Below are 22827 nucleotides of genomic sequence, written 5' to 3' on the forward strand. Positions count from 1 at the left end.
TACCTGGATCTTTTGCAGAGCAAAAGTTGTTAAATTTGGTTAAGTCCAATTTATCAGTTTTTTTAAATGGGTCATGCTTTTTATGTCCCGTCTCAGAAGTCTTCAGTAATTTGTGGGTCTCCAGTATTTCACCATGTTTTGTTTTTTTTCCCTAAAAAGTTACCTTTTAAATAAAAAAAATACATGCACTCCTATGTTCATTGCAGCATTATTTACAGTAGTCAAAATATTGAAACAACTCAGTATCCATCAGTGGATGGATGGATAAAGGTGTGTGTGTGTGTGGGTGTGTGTGTGTATATTATGTATATGGTATATATAACATATATCCATTTATGTCTATATACATACATACTAGATGGACACATACATATATACACATGCACACACACATATATATACACATATATTTACCATATATACCATACGTATACATACAGTGGAATGTTACTCAGCTATAAAAAGAATGAAATCTTGCTTTTTTGCAACAACATGGATCTGGAGGGGATAATGCTGAGTGAAATAAGTCGTAGAAAGACAAATGCCATCTGATTTCACTTATATGTGGAGTTTAAGAAACAGAACAAATGAGCAACAACAACAAAAAAACAAGAGACAAACCGAAAAATAGACTTTTATAGAGAACAAACTGATGGTTACCAGAGAGGAGGTGGGTGGGGGGAATAGTGGAATAGGTGAAGGGGATTAAGAATATGCTTATCATGATGAGCACTGAGTAATGTATAGAATTGTTGAATCACTGTATCATTCACCTGAGACTAATATAACACTGTATATTAGTATACTGGAATTAAAATAAAATAAAATGGAAAAAACCTTACTGTTTATTGTTTAAAATCAGTGATCCAGTTTGAGTTAGTTTTTGTATAGATTGAGGTCTATTTTTATGGACATCCAGTTCTTCCGCAAGATTTGTTGAAAACGCTCTTTTTCAAAAAAAAAAAAAAGGGTACTTTCTTCCACAGAATTGCTTTTGTACCTTGTTAAAATCATTTGGCTATACTTGTGTGGATCTGTTTCTGGTCTTTCTGTTCTGTTCCATTGATCTACAGGTCTGTCCTTCTGTGAATAGCACATTGTTTTTATTATAGCTGTATAAGTCTTAAACTTGGTTGTAGTTCTTCCACATTATTCTTCCTAAAAATTGTTTTAGCTTTTCTAATAAAAAGAAAAATCATAGAAAAATTTTGCCTTTACCTACAAAACTTGCTGGGATTTGATAGGAATTGTGTTAAACTTATGTGTGAGCTTGAGGAAAATTGATGTCTTAAGATACTGAATTTCCCAATCCATGTCTCTTCATTTACTTAGATCTTTTTTTTATTTCTTTAATCAGTGTTTTGGTTTTCAGCTCAAGTCCTATACATGTTTTGTTAGATTTATACTTAGATATTCCCTTTTTTATTTAAGTAAATGTAAATGGAGTTATATTTTTAGTTTTGGTTTCATGTTCATTGTTAATAGATAGAAATACAGTTCATTTTTGCATGCTGATCTTATGACCTTGGAGAACTTACTTATTAGTTCTAGGTGTTTTTTTGTTTGTTTTTGTTTTGTCGTATCTTGAGACTTTTCTGCATAGGTAATCATATCATCTGTAAATATGGACACTTATTTTTTTCCTTTCTCATTTGTATGCCTTTTATTTCCCTTATTTGCTTTATTGAACTGGCTATGAGTTTGAGTGCTGTGTTGAATAAGAGTGGTAAGATAGGACATCCTTGCCTTGTTCTTGATTTTTGAGGGGAAACATAGTCTTTCACTATTAGGTATGATATTAGTTTTAAGGTTTTTTTGTAGAATATTTTTTTATATATAACTTGAGGAATTTACTTCTATTCCTAGTTTTCTGAGAGTTTTTCTCATCAGCAAGTATTGGATTTTCTCCAGTATTTTCTGCATCTGTTGATATATATTTGTCTTTAGTTTTTCATGTGAATTATATTGATTTAAAAAGTTTTTTAAGTTTATAATTGACATATATCATTGTTAGTTTGAAGTGCATAACATAATTCAATATTTGCCTCTTGTGAAATGATCACAGTAAGTCTAGTCAACATTCACTACCACACGCAGAATTTTTTTTCTTATGATTAGAATATTAAGATTTACTCTCTGAGCAACTTTCAAATATACAATACAGTATTATTAATTGTGGTTACCATGCTATATATTATATCCCCATGACTTATTTCATAACTGGAATTTGTATTATTATTATTATTATTATTTTTTTTGCCACCTTCACCCGTTTTGTCCACCCCCTATCTCTTGCCTCTGGCAACCACTGTTTACTTATCTGTGGGGTCTTGTTTTTTAGATTCCACACATATGTGAGATCATATGGTATTTATCTTTCACTGAACTTATTTGACTTAACATAATGCCCTCAAGGTCCATCTTTGTTGTCACAAATGGTAAGATTCTGTTCTTTTTTATGGCTGAATAATATTCCTCTGTGTGCGAGTATACATATACCACATTTTCCTCATCCACTCATTCATTGATGGACGCTTAGGTTGCTTCCATGTCTTGGCTGTTGTAAATAATGCTGATCGACTTTTGAATATTGAATAATTCTTGTTTCTTTGGGATAAACCTTTGTTGGTTATGGTGTATGATTTTATATATTATTGAATTTTATTTGCTAATATTTTGTTAGGAACTTTTGTGTCTATATTCATAAAAGATAATTGGTCTGTATTTTTTTTTCTTCATATTTTGTCTCATTTGGTATCAGGGTACTATTAGCTGCATATAATAAGTTTGAAAGTGTTCTCTCCTTTTCTTTTTTCTGAAGGAGACTGCATAGAATTGGTGGTAATTCTCTAAACATTTGGTAGACCTCTCCAGTGAAACCATGTGGCCCTGGAGATTTCTTTTTTGGTTGCTGTTACATTATTAAAATTAATGGTACTATTTAAATTATCTTATTGATATTGGGTTAGTTGTGGTAGTTTGTGTTGTTTAAGGAATTGTCCATTTTATTGAAGTCAAATTTGTATGTGGAGTTGTTCATAATATTTCCTTATTACTCTTTGTATAGCTGCAGGATCTGTATGATAGTGACTATTGGTACTTTGTCGTCTTTTTCATTCTTGCTAGAGGGTTGTCAGTTGATTGATCTTGTCAAAGAACTGGCTTTTTGTTTTATTGAATTTTCACTTTTGTTTTTCTATGTTCAATTTAATTGATTTTTGTTTTTATCTTTATTGCTTCCTTCTTTATATTTGCTTTAATTTTTTTGCGCTCTTCCAGTTTTTTGAGAAAGGAGCTCAGGTGATTCAAATTCATGCTTTTCTAATAAATGAGTATTTAGTGACAGACATTTCTTTTTCAGCACTCCTTTAGGTGTGTTCCACAAATTTTGGTATGTTGTACTTTTATTTTCATTCAGTTCAATGTATATTGTTATTTCCCTTGAGACTTTCTTTTGACCATGGATTATTTAGAAACATGTTACTTAGTTTGCAAGTGCTTTGGAGTTTCCCTACTGTCTTTCTATTGTTTGCTCTAGTTTGATTACATTTTGGTCAGAGAACACACTATATGATTTTTATTCTTAAAAATTTGTTGAGGAGGGGTGCCTGGATGGCTCAGTGGTTTAAAGCCTCTGCCTTCAGGTCAGGTCATGATCCCAGGGTCCTGGGCTCTGCTCAGTGGGGGAGCCTTCTTCCCCCTCTCTGTCTGCCTCTCTGCCTACTTGTGATCTCTGTCTGTCAAATAAATAAAATCTTTAAAAAAATTTGTTGAGGACTCATTGAGGTATGGCACAGAATTTGGCCTAACTTGGTAGGTTTTCTGTGACCACTTATAAGGAATGTGTATTTTGCTATTGTTGGATGGAATATTCTGTAAATGTCAATTAGACCCTGTTGATTCATTGGTGTTGTTGAGTTCTTGCTGATTTTCTGTCTAGTTCTAACAATTGCTGAGAGAGGAGTGTGGTAGTCTCCAATTAAAATTGTGGATTTATATATTTCTTTTCATTTCTATCCATTTTTGTTTCACATATTTTGTAGCTCTCTTGTCTAGAACATGTTCATTTAAGTTTCCTGTGCCTTCTTGATGGATTCACTCTTTTATCATCACATGATTTACCATTCTGTTCCCAGTAATTCTCTTTGCTCTGAAGTCTACTTTGTTTCAGAATAATATATCCACTCCAGCTTATTTTTGATTACTGTTTGCATGGTATATTGCTTCTTACCCCTTTATTTTTAATCTACCTATATTGTTACATTTGAGGTAAGTTTCATTTCTGTAGATTGGTCATGTTTTATTTATCAGCTCTGATAATCTGTCTTTTAACTTGAATTGTTGCTTCAGACTATTTACATTTAATGTAATTGTTATTTTAGGGCTTAAACATGCTGTTTTGTTTTTTGTTTAACTTCCCATTTTTTTGTCTATGGCTCCCTTTTCACCTACTTGAACATTTATTATTATTCTATTTTGCTTTATCTATAGTGCTTTTGTGTGTATATAGTTCTTTGTATAGCTTTCTCATTGGTTATTCTGGGTGTTAGACATTTGTAACATCACATTTGATTGGTGTTGACATTTTACTAGTTTGAGTGAAGGGTAGAAATCTTACCTAGTTTATGTTCATTTATCCTCCTGTTCATAATCTTCTTTAATATCACCTTATATACATTGAGAAACAACTAGAGAACATTATCATTTTTGCTTCAGCTTTTAGGAAAATGACAGTGTATTGTATTTTCCCATATTTTTACTCTTTTCATTTGTTCTTCCTTATATCTTAAGATTCTTTCATTTATCATTTTCTTTTTATTTAGAGAATTTCCTTTAACCATTATTTTAGGTCTGCTCTTAACAAATTTCTTAGTTTTCTGTCATCTGACAATATTTTTTTTTTTTTTTTTTTTTAAGATTTTGTTTGTGAGAGAGCACATGTGCACAAGAACAGAGGAGGGGGCAGAGGGAGAAGGAGAAGCAGGCTCCCTGCTGAGCAGGGAGCCCAACTTGGGCTCCATCTCAGAACCCTGGGATCATGACCTGAGCCAAAGACAGATACTTAATCCTCTGAGCCTCCTGGGCACCCCTCTTTTTTTTTCCTTCAAGATTTTATTTATTTTTTAGAGAGAGAGTAACGCAAGTGTGTGCAAGCTGGGGGAGGGGCAGAGGGAGAGAAGCAGACTTCCCACTAAGGTAGAGCCCCATGTGGGGCTCGATCTCATGGTCCTGAGATCATGACCTGAACTGAAATCAAGAGTTAGATGCTTAACTGACAGAGCCATCCAGGCACCCCAACAATATCTCATTTTTTATACATTTTATTAATTGAAGTATAGTTGACACACAATGTTAAATTAGTTTCAGGTGTATAGCCTAAGTGGTTGGACAACTCTATATGTTATGCTATGCTCACCACAAGTGTAGCTACCATTTATCACCATACATTACTTTTTTTTTTCACCATACAATACTATTAGAATACCATTTGACTATATTCCTTATCATCCTGTACCTTTTATCCCCATGACTTATTCATCCTATCACTGAAAGCCCATGTCTCCTGCTCCCCTTCTTTGATTTCTCTTTTTGCTGGGTACAGAATTCTAGTCTGACAGTTTTTTACTTGTTTGGATTTATTTGGTTAAGTCTTGTTAGTTTCTTCAGTATGTAGGTTTATGTCTTTTGCCAAATGTAGGAAATTTTTGGCCTTCATTTATTTTAATCCTTTTTGGTCATATTCTCTTTCTTTTCTGTGATACAAATGTTAAATCTTCTGTTACGATTCCACAGGTCTGAGTCTCAGTTCTTTTTTTCCCCGTATTATTATTTTTTTTAAGATTTATTCATTTATTTATTTTAGAGAGAGAGACAGAAAGAGGAAGTGCACAAGCAGGGGTAGGGACAGAGGGAAAGAGAGAGAGAGAGAATCTACAAGCAGACTCCCTGCTAAGTGTGGAGCCCGATGTGGAGCTTGATCCCAGGACCCTAAGATCATGATCTGAGCTGAATCCAAGAGTCGGCTGCTTAACTGACTGAGCCACCCAGGTGCCCCCATTTATCCCCAAATTATCAAGATCTGGATGGAGTGCCTGGGGGGCTCATTTGGTTAAGTCTCCAACTCTTGATTTCAGCTCAGGTCTTGATCTCAGGATTGTGAGTTCAAGCCCTGTCTTGGGCTCCATGCTGGGTGTGGAGCCTAATTAAAGAAAAAAAACCTGATCTTATGAAAATTTTCATAGGAACTTTAAGAAGATAACATTTGCTGTTTTTTAAATATTGTTGTACTGCTGCTAACTAAAGAACATATGACATCCATTTATTATTCCCCAGAGGAAAAAAAAACCCAGTCATTTGAAAGAGTACTTTGAAAAACAACAAACACTCTTTCCCAGAGCGAGATCAAATCATATAAACTTTTTCATTTATTCAAACCAAGAGAAAGTCTAGCTTGTGTTCATCTGTGCCTATACACCTATAAAATTATAGGGAGGAAAATCAAATTATCCATGAGTATGTTTCTATGACTTACTAGGGATATATCAGATTTTTGTAACAGCCCTGTATAATAGTTACTGTAGTTATCTTTGCTTTACAAATGAGAGCATTGGAGCTTTGTGGGGCTAATAACTTGCTAAGATCTTGAGACTATTAAGTGTTCTAGATTAGAATATGATTCCTTGTCCTTTTGAGAGGATAATATTTACGTAGAAATATTTTTCTGTTTTTCTTTTTTACAAGGTTAATGTCTCATCTTTGTTTCTTCATTTTATACTCCTTAATATTTCTTGGATCCTCAATCACTTATCTTCTATCAATCTTTATCTCTTCTACCTACCAGTATTCCATCAAGTTTAGGTTCTAAATCATGCAAGCTTCTAATCTTTCTCCTTTCTTTTGGCCATTATTTGTTCATTTTCCATTATTTATTTATTTATTTAGGGAGAGAGTGTGCACACTTAGGGAGAGTGTGGGGGGTAGGGAGAGGCAGAGGAAAAGGGAAAGGAAATGTTGAACAGGCTCCATGGCCAGGGTGGAGGCCCAGTCTCAGAACCCTGAGATCATGACCTGAGCCAAAATCTGACTGAGTCACCAGGCCACCCCTCCATTAATTTTTCTGCCCACTAGAAGCCGGTTTATGCCATTCTATTTAAGACTGATAGTGACCTTTTCTTTTTAATTTTCCAAGGAGTTTCATCCCAGTTTCTCCTCCGGGCCTAGACAGTCTATTGTACATTTCTACCGTAATCTCTTGTCACAGGTATCTGTGGTTTATTGTAGTTGTACAGCTTTTATGAGCAGTGCCCACTACTTTTTTTTTTTTTTTTTTTTGCCTGTGTTCCAAGTTATGCAAAACAGATGAGGTTCTTGCCTTAGTCTTTCAGGCATTCCCCAGACAGTTTAGAACAGATATATATGGTAATTTACCAATATGGTTTTACTCTGCTTCCTTTGATTCAAGATAGGGGAAGTGGGAACCAATCTGCAGCCTGCTCAAGACTAAGCTTGCCCCCATTTGGAGGAAGTGGCACAAGAGTGACTAAAAATGTCACAAAACTTTCTTCCATTTGAAGATTGCTTTTACTTAACTGGGCATTTGCTTGACTGCTCTAAACCTTTGATTGTTTTTCTAAGTTGCAGCAAAGTCGGTTCAGAGAGCTTCTGGGTTTTTTGTTTTGTTTTGTTTTGTTTTGTTTTGTTTTTTTCATTCTATTTTGTTTCAGTGGGGAATGACAGTTTGGAGCTTACTAGTCCACCATTTTGTTGATGTTCAATAGGACTTTAACAAAAATTTGTAGTAAAATATATATAACATGAAACTTAGCATTTAAATTATTTGTGAGTTTATACTTCAGTGGCATTAAGTATATTCACATTACTGTGCAACCATCTAACCATCTTAAATCATATTTAATTACAAATTTCTTGGCTTCCTTTGCTTTTTTCATTCTATTTGACTTCTTTTTGGCTTTTAAGTTAGAGAATTATCTCAGGTTTCCTGATGCTATTGTGTTCCTTTCACCTCTCTGACTACTTGTTAACCATATTTGCCTGCTTACCTCTCAGATGCTAATGTTCCCCAGGGTGCTATTCTTTACTCTTTTTCCATTCTCCCATTGTTTATACTCACTGGGTAATTGCATCTGTTTTCATGGATTTAAGTGTGTTCTCATTACACACAAATTTGTATCAGTCTAATCACTCTGTTGAACTCCTACACATTTTCAACTTCCATTTCATTTTCCATAAAATGATATTTTACAGGAACCTCAAATATTTATATCTAAAATATTTATCTTTCCAAAATATTTTATCTGCCTTGGTTAATAAAGTACTACTCACCTAAAATAGAAGATATAGTTGTTTTTCTAATCACATAATCACTCTCAAACCTTCCTTTTTCTCTTTTGGTCACTTAACAGGTTTTTTGTTTCTAATGCTCCATACTTGTTGCGCCAACTTACTTTTTTATGATTTAAAAAAAATTTTTTAAGATTTTATTTTTTCATTTTAGAGAGAGCGCGAGAAAGAGCGCATATGTATAGGGAGGGGCAGAGGGAGAGAGAACCTGAAGCAGACTCTGCACTGAAGATCCCATGACCCTGAGGTCCTGACATGAGGCAAATCCAGGAGCCAGATGGTTAACTGACTGAACCACCCAGGCACTACTTTTTAAATTTTTTTTAAAAGATTTTATTTATTAGAGAGTGAGAGCATGAGTGGTGTGAAGGGCAGTGGGAAAGAGAGAAGTAGGTTCCCCCCTGAGCTGGGAGCCCAGTGTGGGGTTAGATCCCAGAACCTTGCGATCATGACCTGAGCCGAAGGCGGACGCTTAACCAGCTGAGCCACCCATCCTCCCCCTTGTTGCTCCAATTTAGTTCAGGCTTTCATTTTCTTGTGCTTTTGTTACCATAGTATCCTCCTTATTCCTCATTTCTATACCTGTCTCTTCCTATTCAAATTTCTCATCTTTATCGTTGCCAGGCTTTAGTAAAATAAAAACCAGTCATGTCACTCACTCTCTTTCCCCTCAAAATTCCTGTGGTTCCAAATGGATATCAGAAGATAAATACTCAGATTTTTAGCCTGTTATGTTATACCTTTTGTACATTCTGTAACCCATCTTCACAGCATTGTGTCCAGCATTTCCTTCTTTTCACCCTTCTAGGACCAGAGTGTTCTATTCTCATTTTCTAAATTCTCCTTGCCTTTCCTCTCTCCTAGATTGCCTTGCTTACCTCTGTCTGATTCTTCCTTAATTCTATTTTTAAGGATCAGCTCAAATTTCATCTCCTCCTTGAAGCCCAGTTTGGTTAAACTGTCCTTTCTCTATTCATGTAGTACCTAGTTATGACACTGAGGATCCTGTAATACTTACTTTTTCTACCTAACCAATGAACTCCCAGATGCAGGAAGTATTTATTATTATTGCTTTTATCACTATTATGTTTGTTTTCTATAGAAGAGAAGGGAGACCTATACATAATTATAACAAATACAACAATTCCTATAATAGGAAGCACATAAGAGGTCATTATTAACATTTTCTTAGCATGTTGGGGAAAGAGCACAAGGTAAGCAACATTTGAGACAGTTTGAATATAAGTACTATTCACATTCCAGCTGGAGAAAAGAGCAAGCGTAAAAGCAGTGGGGTAGAATGAGCGTGACCTATTAGGGAAATAGCTGGAGCACACTGGCCCAAACCTAGATACTTGCATACAGAGAAAATGAGGCTGGAAAGGTATACCTGAAGACTGGGAAGAATCATTGTATGTTTTACTGAGTATTTAGAATACATAATTTTTTTGCACTGTAAATGTTCTAGAAAATATTGGCATGGATGTAGTCATGTCAGACTAATTAAAAAGATTTTAATCGCATTTAATATCAGAAGTTGTTAAAATTTTCTGAGGAAATTCTGTTTTCATTTTCATATCAGTGCTTAATTTTGAGAAATTCCTTCCCTCTTTACCTAGTGAAGAGATCAGAATATGCTCATTTTCTTTAAATGGTATATTGTCTGTTATCAAAACAACCTTTCCATCAAACAAATGGAAAGATATACCACGTTCATGGATTGGAAGAATTAGTATTGTTAAAGTGTTCACACTACCTGAAGTGATCTATAGATTCAGTGCAATCCCTTTCAGAATAGCAATAGCAATTTTTTTTTTCCAGAATTGGTACAAACAATCCAAAAATTTGTATGGAACCACAAAAGACCTCAAATTGCCAAAGCAGTCTTGAGGAAGAAAAACAAAGCTGGAGGTAGTATAATCCTAGATTGCAAGATACTACAAAGCTATAGTAATCAAAACAGTATGGTACTGGAACAAAAATAGAAGGATCAGTGGAACAGATAGAGAGCTCAGAAGTAAGGCCATGCCTGTGTGGTCAGTTAATCAACAACTGAGGAGGCAAGAGTAGACAGTGGGGGAAAGGACAGTCTTTTCAATAAATGGTGCTGGGGAAACTATACAGCTAATGCAAAGAATGAAACTGGACTTTTCCCTCACACTATACACAAAAATAAATTCAAAATGCCTTAAAGACCTAAATGTGAGACATGAAACTATAAACCTCCTAGAAGAAAATATAGGCAGTAATCTCTTGGACATTAGCCTTAGAGTACATTTATGGATATGTCTCCTCAGGCAAGGGAAATAAAAATAAAAATAAACTTTTGGGACTACACCAAAATAGGAAAGGAAACCAAAACAAAAAGGCAAGCTAGTGAATGGGAGAAGACATTTGCAAATGAGATATCCAATAAGGAGTTAATATCCAAAATATATAAAGAACATAAAATCCAATTTGATTTAAAAAGGGGCATAGGATGTGAATAAACATTTTTTCAAAGAACCCATCCAGATAACCAACAGTCACTAATCATCAGGGAAGTGCAAACCAAAACCACAATGAGATACCACCTCACACTAGTCAGAATAGCTAGTATCAAATAAAAGAGGAAAAGTAAGTGTTGGCAAGGATGTGGAGAAAAGTGCTCCAACTCTGCACTGTTGGTGGGAATGTAAATTGGTGTAGCCACTGTGGAAGATCGTATGGAAATTCCTCAAAAATTTAAAAATAGAATTACATATGATCCAGTATTTCTACTACTGGATATTTACCTAAAGAAAATGAGGGTCACCTGGATGGCTCAGTCAGTTGAGCATCTGACTCTCTAAGCTCAGGTCTTGATCTCAGGGTCATGAGTTCAGATCCCATGTTGGGCTCCATGCTGGGCATGGAGCTACTTAAAAAAGAAAAAAGAAAATGAAGACATTGTTTTGAAAAGATAAATGTGCTCCTGTGTTTATTGCATCATCATTTGTAGTAGGCGTGATATGTGTCCGTTGGTAGATGAATGGGTAAAGAAGATGTGATCATACACACACAGGCACACATACAGACACACACACACTAGCACATTACTCAGCCATTAAAAAGAACGAGATCTAGCCATGTGTGACAACATGGATGTACTTAGAGGGTATTATGCTAAGCAAAATAGGTCAAAGACAAATACCTTATGATTTCACTTATATGTGGAATCTGAAAAACAAAGTAAGTGAAAAAACAAACTCAAATATACAGGACAAACTCTACTGGGTGCCAGAGGGAAGGTCAGTGGGGCAATGGGTGAGACAGATGAAGGGGATTAAGAGGCACAGACTTCCAGTTATAAATAGGTCACAGTGATAAAAAGTATAGCATAGGAAATTTTTTTAAAAAAGGGTTTGACGTCAGTCTTTTAGTACCAAGGGTAGCCTGTTTTAGAAGTAGTTTGGTTTTCAGAGACCCCTGGTTTTGCTGCAATAGTTTTCACGGTGTTTTTGGTAATTTCTTAAAAAACAAGAAAAACAAAACAAAAAAGTAGATTTAGAACAGTAACCAGTTAAATTTTGAAATTTAACATAAAAATGAATGTTTTTACACATAGTATATCTTGCTTTCCTCCTGCCGTTGTATTCTCCTATCTTATAACAAATGAATAATACTAATGGACTTGATCCTAAATGATATTTTACATAGAAGAAATGATATTTTACATAGAACTTTGTAATTCAAAATTATCCAGAGAACTAAAGTTTGTAACAGTGTTTAGTTGAGTAATTTTCTCCTACTGGTTCTCTTGCTTAAGTTGTTGTGAGATCTTTTCCTCTTAATAACAACAGTGCTTCTTAGGAAATGTGAAATGTTTGGTCCTTAGATATTGTAAAATGTTAAATTTGTAATTAATTATGCTTTCCTTTATGTGTTTATGTGAAAGTACTTCTCCAACGTGACTAGCCTCTTTCAAAATGATAGTAGACCAGCTATAATGGGTCTACTATCCAGCTATAACTGGTCTACTATCATTGTTCAACTATGAGTAGTAAAGAATTTAATTACTGTAATTCTTTGACATTGGTTCTTCTCTTATGTGTCCTTCCTCTCAGTTCTTAAATCGATGATAAAACTATAAAATGGGCATGTTGTGAAAGTAGAGGGTAGCTTTCCTCCAGCCTAAATAATACAGTTAAGTGAAGGAGCAGTAGGACTACATGCTTTGGCTATTACTCCTTGTAAATTGTTTTTGCACTTGGAGGGATGTTAATTTCTGTTAAGATCCTGAGTTCTGGTACTAGAATATGGACTTTAGGAAGTGGGGAAGTCTTACTCATTACTTACGGAACTTTAGAGTGTTGAATAAAGTCAGAATTCCTTGCCCCAATTTATGGTTGGAAATAGACATTTCTTGTATAATTTATCCACTGCATGATAGTGGAAACCTGTGTCCTTCTCCTCCATCACAGTTTCTTGACTTCCCATAGCCTGTTTTGTACATGCTTTAGATTACACTAGATATTTTTTGTCCTTATTTCTCTGATAAAAGACATAAATTTTGCTTATGGATGATCCTGAAAGCCATACACTACATCATACTACTATAAATTTAAAGTATGTGGTTATAGGTCCAGACACCTACTCATCATGTACAATTAGTGGAGACATCTGGTTTTCCATTAACAAATGTGTGATTAAATTCTGTAGCCAAGCAAAAGTCAGATACCTGATGTTTAAAAAAAAAAAAAAAAATCATAGATGGGGATTACTGTGTTGGAGAAGGGTTTATAGCATAGTGACCCAAGATTTACTCTTAGAGTTTTATGACTGCATGACTAAGATGTCTATTTTTCTCTTTATGTCATTTCTAGCAATAGTGAGACTAATTTATAAAACTTTCAAATGTCAGAAATAAAGGGAAATGGGACCATTAAGGGTCACTTTACATACTTCACTCATTTAATTCTCACAAATCCATTATGAGTTGTAGGTAGTTATTATCCTCATTTTACAAAAGAGAAAACCTCAGAAACATTATTCGACTTGTCCTCCCAAAAGTAGCATGCAAGTATACTCTGTTTTTTTCTTTAAAATGTTTTTCCTTTATATCATGGTTGAATTCTTTCAACCCATCTGGAATTCATTTTATTATTAAGCATGACTCAAAAATCGTTCATCTCCATACTTATGTCCAGTTATACAAACAACATTTACCAAAGAGTGACACTCTTTTCAACCCCATCGTGCCCCTGTAATTACTATTGAATGGGCAATTCTCTCACCTTTTCTTTCAGTGCGACAAGTCCCTATAACTTTATGCATTGGTTAATGCTGTTTCAGTTCAGTGACATTTATGTATTTTAGTTAGGAAACTTTAAGTTATAAGAAACAGAAAAACTAATGCAGGGGCGCCTGGGTGGCTCACTCGGTTAACTGTCTGCTTTCAGCTCAGGTCATGATCCCAGGGTCCTGGGATCAAGCCCCACATCGGGCTTCCTGCTCAGTGGGAAGTCTGCTTCTCCCTCTCCCACTCCTCCTGTTTGTATTCCCCCTCTCACTGTCTCTCTCTCTCCGTCAAATAAATAAATTAAAATCTTTAGAAAAAAAATCCAATGCAATTGAATCAGACAATCATTATCTCAGGAATGGGTGGAATGGCTCCAAAGTTCATTAATTCAGTGATTGAATGAACATCATCAGGGACCCAGGTTCCCTCCATCCTTGGCTCTAGTGCCTTCCTTGTGCTTGGCTTTGTCTTCTACCAACTCCTCTGAGGCTGCAAGATGGCAGCTGTTGTTTTAGGTGTCACATACTGACATGACAGTTTCTCTTGAAAGGAAGATATTTCTTACATGTATCACTTATTTTTTTTTAAAGATTTTATTTATTTATTTGACAGACAGATCACAAGTAGGCAGAGAGGCGGTCAGAGAGAGAGAGAGGAGGAAGCAGGCTCCCCGCCAAGCAGAGAGCCCGATGCGGGGCTCGATCCCAGCACCCTGGGATCACGACCCGAGCCGAAGGCAGAGGCTCCAACCCACTGAGCCACCCAGGCGCCCCCTTACATGTATCACTTTTTAAGAGAGAAGAAACTTTCCCCAGAATCCTTCTGTAGATTTTCCCTCATGTCTTCTGTGACAGATTATTACCATGTTCCTGTACTTAAAGTGAACACTGGCAAGAGTAATGGCCATGATGTTGGGTTTAGATTAGACTATTAAGAACCAGCTCCTGAAGCCAAGGAAGGTCCTCCCACTCATTGGAAACTCATAGAGGAAGTTGGGTGGCTTGAACAAAATCACAGTTAAATTAGGAAGGTGGAAAGGGGAATAATTGTCGAAGTAGGAGAGCCAGCAGTCTTATCTACTATATTACAAGTAAAATGTGATGCTCATTTCTGGGGCTTACCTTACTCAAGGCATTTAAAATCTAACTTGAAGATTGAAGTAAAAAATAACTAAGACAGGGGAACTGTTAGTTTTTATAGGGTAGTTTAAGGAAGGTCATGCAGAGGAGTGAGTACTGGTGTAATAAAGCAAACAGGTTTGAGTCCTAGCCAGTGTCTTTTCTAGCTATAATTAGAAGAATGACTTGTGGTTTTCTATTAATTTTTGAACAGTACAGCTTGAGTTTAAATAGACATACTTATTCTCAATTCCTAACTTCGTTTTTAAGAGGTTTTCAGGATTTTTTCAATCATCTTTTCATCATGGTCATATTATATCTTTAACTACTAAACTATGAGTTAGCATTTTGATTTTGATACAACTTGCTAGCTAGTATTGGGACAAGTCAGTTAATATTTCTAATTGCTATTTGGCAAAGTTGTTTAACAAGGTAATTTTTTGAGGTTCTTTTGTGCTTAACATTTATAATTAAAAAGAAACTCATATGGAGTAAGGTTGGAAGGAGTTGTTCCCGATATGTTTACCAAAGAGAGCATGTGAGTAAAATTTAATATGTGTTTCTCTTGCTTTTAATGTTTCGTTTGATATTAGAAAACAGTTTAAGCTATTATAATTTAATTCTGAACCTTTTAAAATTTGCATGTGTCTTTGGAAGTAGATGTTTCCTAGGAACTCTTAAAATAACGGTTATTATAAAATGATAATATTGAGATTATTTTCCAGACAACTTTATAGTACCAAAATTTTACCTAAAATTTTTCTTGTGTCGTCAGTAGTACTTGGACTACTCTGTAGTCTAATTTTGGGGAGTGACCTGGTGCACTGAAACTTAAAGAAAAATATTTCTTAAATAATGTAATGCCATTGCTGTTGAGCATAAAAATCACTGGCTTAATGTAAATGTTATACCTACTTGTCAGTCATTCTGCAAGGTGCTGTGGGAAAAATTGAGATATTAACTGTGGTTTGTGCCTTAAAGAATTTAAAGTTCTTTTTAAAAAAATCATATTTAATTTGTCTTTTACTAGAAAATAGTTCACATATTTATTGGTTCGATTTTCCTTTTCTTTCTTTCTTTTTTCCTATTTTTAAAATTTATTTGAGAGAGAGTGAAAGAGAGCACAAGAGATGGGAGGGCGAGGGGGGAAACACTCTCCATTGAGCAGGGAGCCTGATTTGGGACTCGATCTTGGGACTCGATCTTGGGACTCCAGGATCATGACCTGAGCTGCAGGCAGTTGCTTAACCAACTGAGCCAACCAGGCACCCTGGGTTTGGTTTTCCAGTTTTGAATAGAGCAAGCATCAACTGGTCTTTCTAAAAATAGTGTTTTTGTAAAAAGGTTTTATCTTTTTTCCTGTAAAAAGTATTACCAGAAATACTCAAATTGCTTAGAAGACTCTAGGAAATATATCTTAAAGATAGATAAATTTGCAATAACCGAGGAGCTTTTTCTTTAGATCTGTGCAAACTGAATTTTGAAAAACCAGTTACTGGGTGAGTTGGTCTCTTCAAGCAGTCAACAGCATTAGTATTATTACCTATTTTTCCATGTTCAGTTTCCAACTCATGCAATGATATATATATATATATCCAAAATATATATATATATACATATATATGTGTGTGTGTATATATATATATATATATATATTTTTTTTTTTAAGATTTTGTTTATTTGAGAGAGATAAAGAACAAGCAGGGAGGAGGGGCAGAGGGAGAGGGAGAAGCTAACTTCCTGCTGAGCAGGGAGCCTGATGCAGGACTTGATCCCAGGACCCTGAGGTGAAGGCAGACGCCACCCAGGTGCCTGCAATGATATATTCTAAAGCGTGTTTAAATTTGACTTGGCTTTCTGGTTTCCAATTTAAGTACTTGTATTCTAAAACAGCTGAGTGACCACACTTATCCTCTGGTTTAATTTTTCCTTCAACCTTTGGTGAACATGACTGTACCAGGGGGTCTGCAGAAGATGTTTCTTCGTCTGCTGCTCCGCTTTTATTCTTGAGCTCTGCTGAATTTCCCCAGCTAAATAATATGAAGACTGTTTGGGATTATCTGAATGTTCCTCCTGCTCCTGCCACAACACATAAACTGAATAGGTGTATTCCTGCTTCAGCAGTGATTGGTACACCTTCACATTGTTCTGTACTTAGATAATATTTAAAAATCCACTTAAAAGTAAAAGCCCATGTTTGTCTTTTACTAATGATTGTCCTGTAAAGTGCTTCAAAGAAAGAAAGAGAAGCCTTATGAAAACTCAGTGTCTTTTTGTAATTGAAAAATGTATCTAAATGCAGAATTTATTTTATACTAAATACCACATTTTAGGCACTGACGTTCGGCTACTGCCTTATAAAATACTGATAGTAACAAATACAGGCCATTTGTTTTTGATCAGTGTCTGTGAAATAAGGAAAATGTCGTAGGGGGAATGAAAATAAAATTTCATGCCCTTACGAGGTCAAGGGCATGTGTTAAAGTCATGTGTAGTCAATTTGTGGTGATTTTGCTGTTTTCTCAGACTGGGCAATTTAGAAGGTGAAAAATCTATATATGAAATTTTAAAAAATTTATCTTTTTATGGCACCCATGTAACCTTGTAGAAGGTGTTAAATGAATGCAAGATATATGAGAGAGGCCAAATTAAATGTTAAAGCATATGTTCTACTCTTTACTCATATAAAAGGTAAGTGTTCATAGTGTGATCCAAAAAACTAACTGTTTGTTTGTTTATTTGTTTAGGATGGATTGGATGCTTTGGTATATGATTTGGATTTTCCTGCCTTAAGAAAAAACAAAAATATTGACAACTTTTTAAGCAGATGTAAGTAATTTTTTTGTGGAGGTTAATGACAGACTGACTGTATATAACAAAATCTTCACTTAAATAATTCAAGCCCATCGTTTAAAAATTTTTTTCTTCTGTCTACTCTGGTTATTTCATCTAAAATTCCTACATAAAGTGAGCAGGAAATAGGAAAGAAATGTTATTAATTAGTTTATTAATTTGAGTTCCTAGCAGGAGAATATTTTATAAAGTATTTTGCAGAAAAGGGAATGAAAAGTAATGGCTAAAGTAAGTATGTTAAAATAATAATATACATACATGCACATTGAATTTCAGTAGTGTTATATTTATCCTCTATTTTTCTTTTGTAAATTATTAGCCATTATGTTTTAATACTGACAGATAAGAACAGATTGCACATGAAAAGCCCTCCTGCCGCTGAGAGATACCATTGTTTCTCCATGAAAGCTGGTATATATTTAGGCTTTACAGTTTCTTTTCTAAAAACCTTTTTAGATTTTGGTATTTAGATTTTATCACTTAAAATTTGATTAGAGAATTTATTAAGATAGTTTCAAACTTTTAATCTTAAAAAATAATAAAATTTAAATCATAAAATCTTTCCATTCCATTTCTTTATTTCTGTTCCGGAACTGTACATAGTGATATATTTGGGCTGGGCTGGTTTTAGTGTTATCATTCAATTTTGGTCGCATATGTTTTGTTAGAAAAGTTTCTTTTTCTAGTCAGATCTTTTTACTTTGTTATGTTTATCATTTTTACACTTTAAAATCTTGCCTCAGAATTTTACCTATCAATTTAATTTTTTTAAGTGTCTCTTTTTTATAAAAATATTTATTCAGCTGAATTTTGTTTTGGAATTGGTGCCAGAACCTGAATTGGGAACTTTTTAACTATAAATTTCTTAATTTCTCACATCTTACTGAAATTACAGGAGAATTTTATTACTGTTTACATTTGTTTACCTTCTCCTTAAAAATAGAGCAAAGAAACTAAAAAGGTGGAGAATCTTGACCATTTTTTATTTGATGAGAGGCAAAGAATAAATGTTCATTGGTACAAAGGAGGGGCTCTGTGATTTTGTAAAGTAGGCAACAAGGATTGGAACACGTTTTCTTAATTTATTCCTCATTTTACTGTGCACCATTACTGCTTTCATAATATAAGTATGCCTTTATATTACATTTTAAAATAGAAATATCAATAGCCACAGTAGAAATAAGTAAAATAAAATGAAAGTATAAAGCCTAAAGTAAACTTTTAACTGATAAACCTATCTAGTTTTTAAATTGGAGAAAAGTACAGAGAGTAACGTGACAGAATTTTAGCAAATTATACCTAACCATTATGTAAAAATTGTGACGAAAGAGGGCTTATACTTATATTGTAAAGTTAGTTCACGGTCCAAAAATCAATTAGTGTAATTTACCACATTAACATAATAAAAAAAGAAAATCCATAATATCATCGCAGGAAATAAAAAACATTTGATAAAATTCAGTATCCATTTTTGATTAAAAAATATATCCCTGCAAACTAGGAATTGAAGGAAACTTCCTTGTAGTGATTAAGAGAATCTACAAAAAACAAGCAGTTAGATTGTATTTAATTGTGTATGACTAAATTCTTTGCCCCTAAGATCAGGAAGAGGCAAGTCTGTCTTCTCTTATTACCACATTCATTCAACATTGTTGTGGAGGTTCTAGATAGTGCATAAGGTAAAATAAAGAAAAATCATGAAGAAGTAAAAAAAAATTTTTCAGACACCATGTTTTATATATACAAAAATCTTAAGATTCTACCCAAAAAGCTTCAATAAGACTGCAAATTAGAAGATTGATATGCAGAAAGCAATTGTCTTTCTATATATTAGCGACAACCAGTTTGAAGTTGATGTAACAAATGTAGTACCATTTACAACAGAAGCAAAAACATGACAAATTTAGGGATAAATTTGACAAAATATGTGTAAGACTTACAGACTGAAAACTACATAATATTACTGAGAAATTACAGAAGACCTAAAAAATGGGTATTCAATGTTCATGGATTGGACAGTTCAGTAAAAAAATATTAAGAGTCCCCATATTAACTTATAAATAGAATCCATGTATTCTTATAACCTAAACAGGTTTTTTTGTTTTGTTTTTTTGTATAAAGTGACTTAGAAATCTAAAATTCATATGAAAATGTGAAGGATCTAGAATACTAGCCAAAGCAGTTTTGGAAAGTAAGAGCAAAGCTGGAGAACTAACACTATAGGATTTTCAAGATGAAGACAGTATAATATTGATAAATAAATGGAACAAAATAGAGAATCCAGAAATAGACCCAAACATACAGTCAACTTATTTTCAGCAGAGGTGACAAGGTAATTCAGAATTTGGACCTTACTTCACACCATACAAAAAGCAACTCAAAATTTTTCATAGGCTAGACTTAAGAGCTAAAGTAGCACTTCTGGAAGAAAACACAGAAAATATTTGTGACCATTTAGGCAAGACTTTCTTAGATGGGACACAAATAACACAAACCACTTTTAAAAGAAGATAGATCAGGCTTCAAAATTCAAAAAAAAATTTATTTTTAGAAGATACTGCTAGGAAAATGAAAATATGAGCCATAGATTGGGAGAAAATAGTTGCAAAACACATGAAAGGAGAAAGAACAGTGTTTTCAACAAATGGTGCTCAGACAACTGGGTATCTATATGTAAAAGAATGAAGTTGGATTCCTGTCTTACACCATATGCAAAATAAATTCAGAATGTTAGAACCAAGGTATAAAACTCTTAGAAGAAAATGTTGGCATAAATCTTCATGCCCTTGAATTAGTCAGTTTCTTAGATACAATACTGAAGGTACAAGCAACAAAAGAAAAATAAATAAAATGGACATCATCAAAATTAAAAACTTTTGTACTTCAAAGGACACTGTCAAGGGAATGAAAAGACAGCTCATAATGGAAGAAAATGTTAGCATATCATATACCTGATAAAGGAGTGGTGTATAGAATATATAAGTAAGTCTTACAAGTCAACACTAGAAAGATAACCCAATTTAAAAATGAATTTTTGAGTAGACATTTCTCCAAAGAAGATGCACAGATGGCCAATATACAACGTGTTTAGTCATTGGATAATTTCAAATTATGGCCACAATGAGATACTGTTACATATCTATTAAAATAACTAAAATTTTTAAAAAACTGACAGTATCAAGTATATGTGAAAATGTGGAGCAACTGAACTCTAGGACATTGCTGGGTGGTTTGTAAAATGGTAGGGCGCTCTGGCAAACAATTTGGCATTTTTCTGATAGAGTTATACATACATTTACCTTATGATCCAGGAATCCCACTTCTGGGTTTTTATCCAAGAGAAACGAAAGCATGTGTCTACACAAAGACCTCTATGAGAATGTTAAAGGCAGCTTTATTCAAAATTGCTGTAGACTGGAAGCTACTTAAATGCCCATCAGTTGGTAGTGGATAAACAAATTTTGGTACATCCATATAATGGAATATTTAACAGTTAAAAGGAATAAATTAACTGATATGTACAAAACATCAATAAATTTCAAAAGCAGTGTGGTAAGTGGAAAAAGCTAGGCACAAAAGGGTATATACTATATGATTCTGTTTATATGACATAACATTCCCCTTGAGCTCAAGTTGTATTTATGTAATACCTCACACAGAGTAATTGATCTTCATAGAATGATAGGATTTTATATTCTGAAATTCAGTTATATGGGTATTTATTGCTTTCATTAGTAAGTACATCAGAATTTTTTTACTGAGGGTGAATGTTTGCTTTGAATTGCTTTTTGCTGACAGATATCAGATATAGTGATATAAGGATATACCTGGAATATGGGTTAAAATCTTACTAAAGAGAAAGATTTAGTAAGATTTTACTAGGGTAAAACGGTATAACAGCTTTAAAGTATAGCAATTTGAAATATTTTAAACTTCAGGCCTAACTGTATTACAGGTTGTTAATTTTCATCTCTTCGTGTTGAAGAATGTTTACAGACTGTAAGGGAAATGAGAATCTGTGACCATTTGACTGAATAAATAGTTAAATATAAAGATTTGCTTTTCTGGACTCTGGTGTATGATACCTGAATAATAAGGACTACAAAGAAAATGTTTATCATCCTCACATAACTAATAAAGATTTTAAGGTGAATTTTAAGTAGGCATTAGAGAGAGATCCAGATAAAATGGTGGGAGTTAGTTACATTTTAGAAGAAACGTGTTTGGGGGCGTGCATTGGAAGAAAGAGAAAGGGAGTATTTGGAAACAGTGATTATGACTGTATATGTTTGTCAACCGTTATGAATGTCACTGAGATTTGAGGTATAGGGTTTATAATTATGTTAATAGAAAGGCAAACTTATTAAACAAATCTAACCAGTCTAAAAGAAGATAATAGAGGAGGGAAGAGCATTGTATGAGAAATTCCATGAACCTGAGAGTAAAAATGTGGTAGAGAGCATTTGTTTGTATGAAAAAAATAACCTTGAGATGGTATTTTATGGTAGCATACTATAGCATTCCTCATAGTTTACAGAAGTGGCATATTAGCTCTGGTAGTGATGGTGTAGCAGCTGTCTACTAATAAAAGCATATTAACAGTAGATAGACTTTTTATTTGCTTTATCAATTATTTATTTATTGAGAAAATATGACAATAATTAGCTCTTTTGAGTTAATTGTGGCCAAAAAGTCTGAAATGGTAGCATTTGGGATTTGACAGAGACTTTGAGACAAAGCATTCAGTTCATTTTAGACCAGATTTTCTCAGAAATGGCACTGTTGACATTTTGGGTCAGGTAACTCTGTTGTGGGGAGGGGCTGGTCCTTTACATTGTAGGGTATTTAGTAGCATCCCTGGCCTCTACCTTCTAGATTCCAGTAGCATACTCATCTCCTTCCTTCAGTTGTGATAATCAAAAATGTCTCAGGACTTTGCCAAATGTCCCCTGGGCATCAAAATTGCTCTCAGTTGAGAACTACTGTCCAAGACTTTATATTAATGAAGGAGAAAATGCTGGGCACGGTTAGGCACGTGTTCCAAGCTTAGAGATTTAATCAAACTTATTTAAAAGATACATCCTATTAATAGTGATTGCAGGTGAAGGATGAATTTCAAAAAGGGGTAAATATAAGAAAGTTTTAGCTCAAGAAATCAGGGTTATTCTACAGAAGTTTCTGTTTTTTTTTTTTTAAATACGATTTTCATTTATTGACAGAGAAAGAGAGAGATCA

General features: G+C 34.1%; 1 protein-coding gene across 3 annotated transcripts in view; it reads left to right on the forward strand.

The window, feature by feature from the left end:
* ROCK1 (Rho associated coiled-coil containing protein kinase 1) overlaps positions 1-22827 on the forward strand; it is a 148260-nt gene that overhangs the window by 20870 nt on the left and 104563 nt on the right. For all 3 annotated transcript variants that reach the window (XM_080821096.1, XM_080821097.1, XM_080821098.1), the window contains exon 2: positions 17487-17568. In XM_080821096.1, the coding sequence (XP_080677222.1) occupies positions 17487-17568 (82 nt within the window). The remainder of the gene's footprint in view (positions 1-17486; positions 17569-22827) is intronic.

Source organism: Martes martes (assembly GCF_963455335.1).
Source record: "Martes martes genome assembly, chromosome: 13".
Taxonomy (NCBI): Eukaryota; Metazoa; Chordata; class Mammalia; order Carnivora; family Mustelidae; genus Martes; species Martes martes.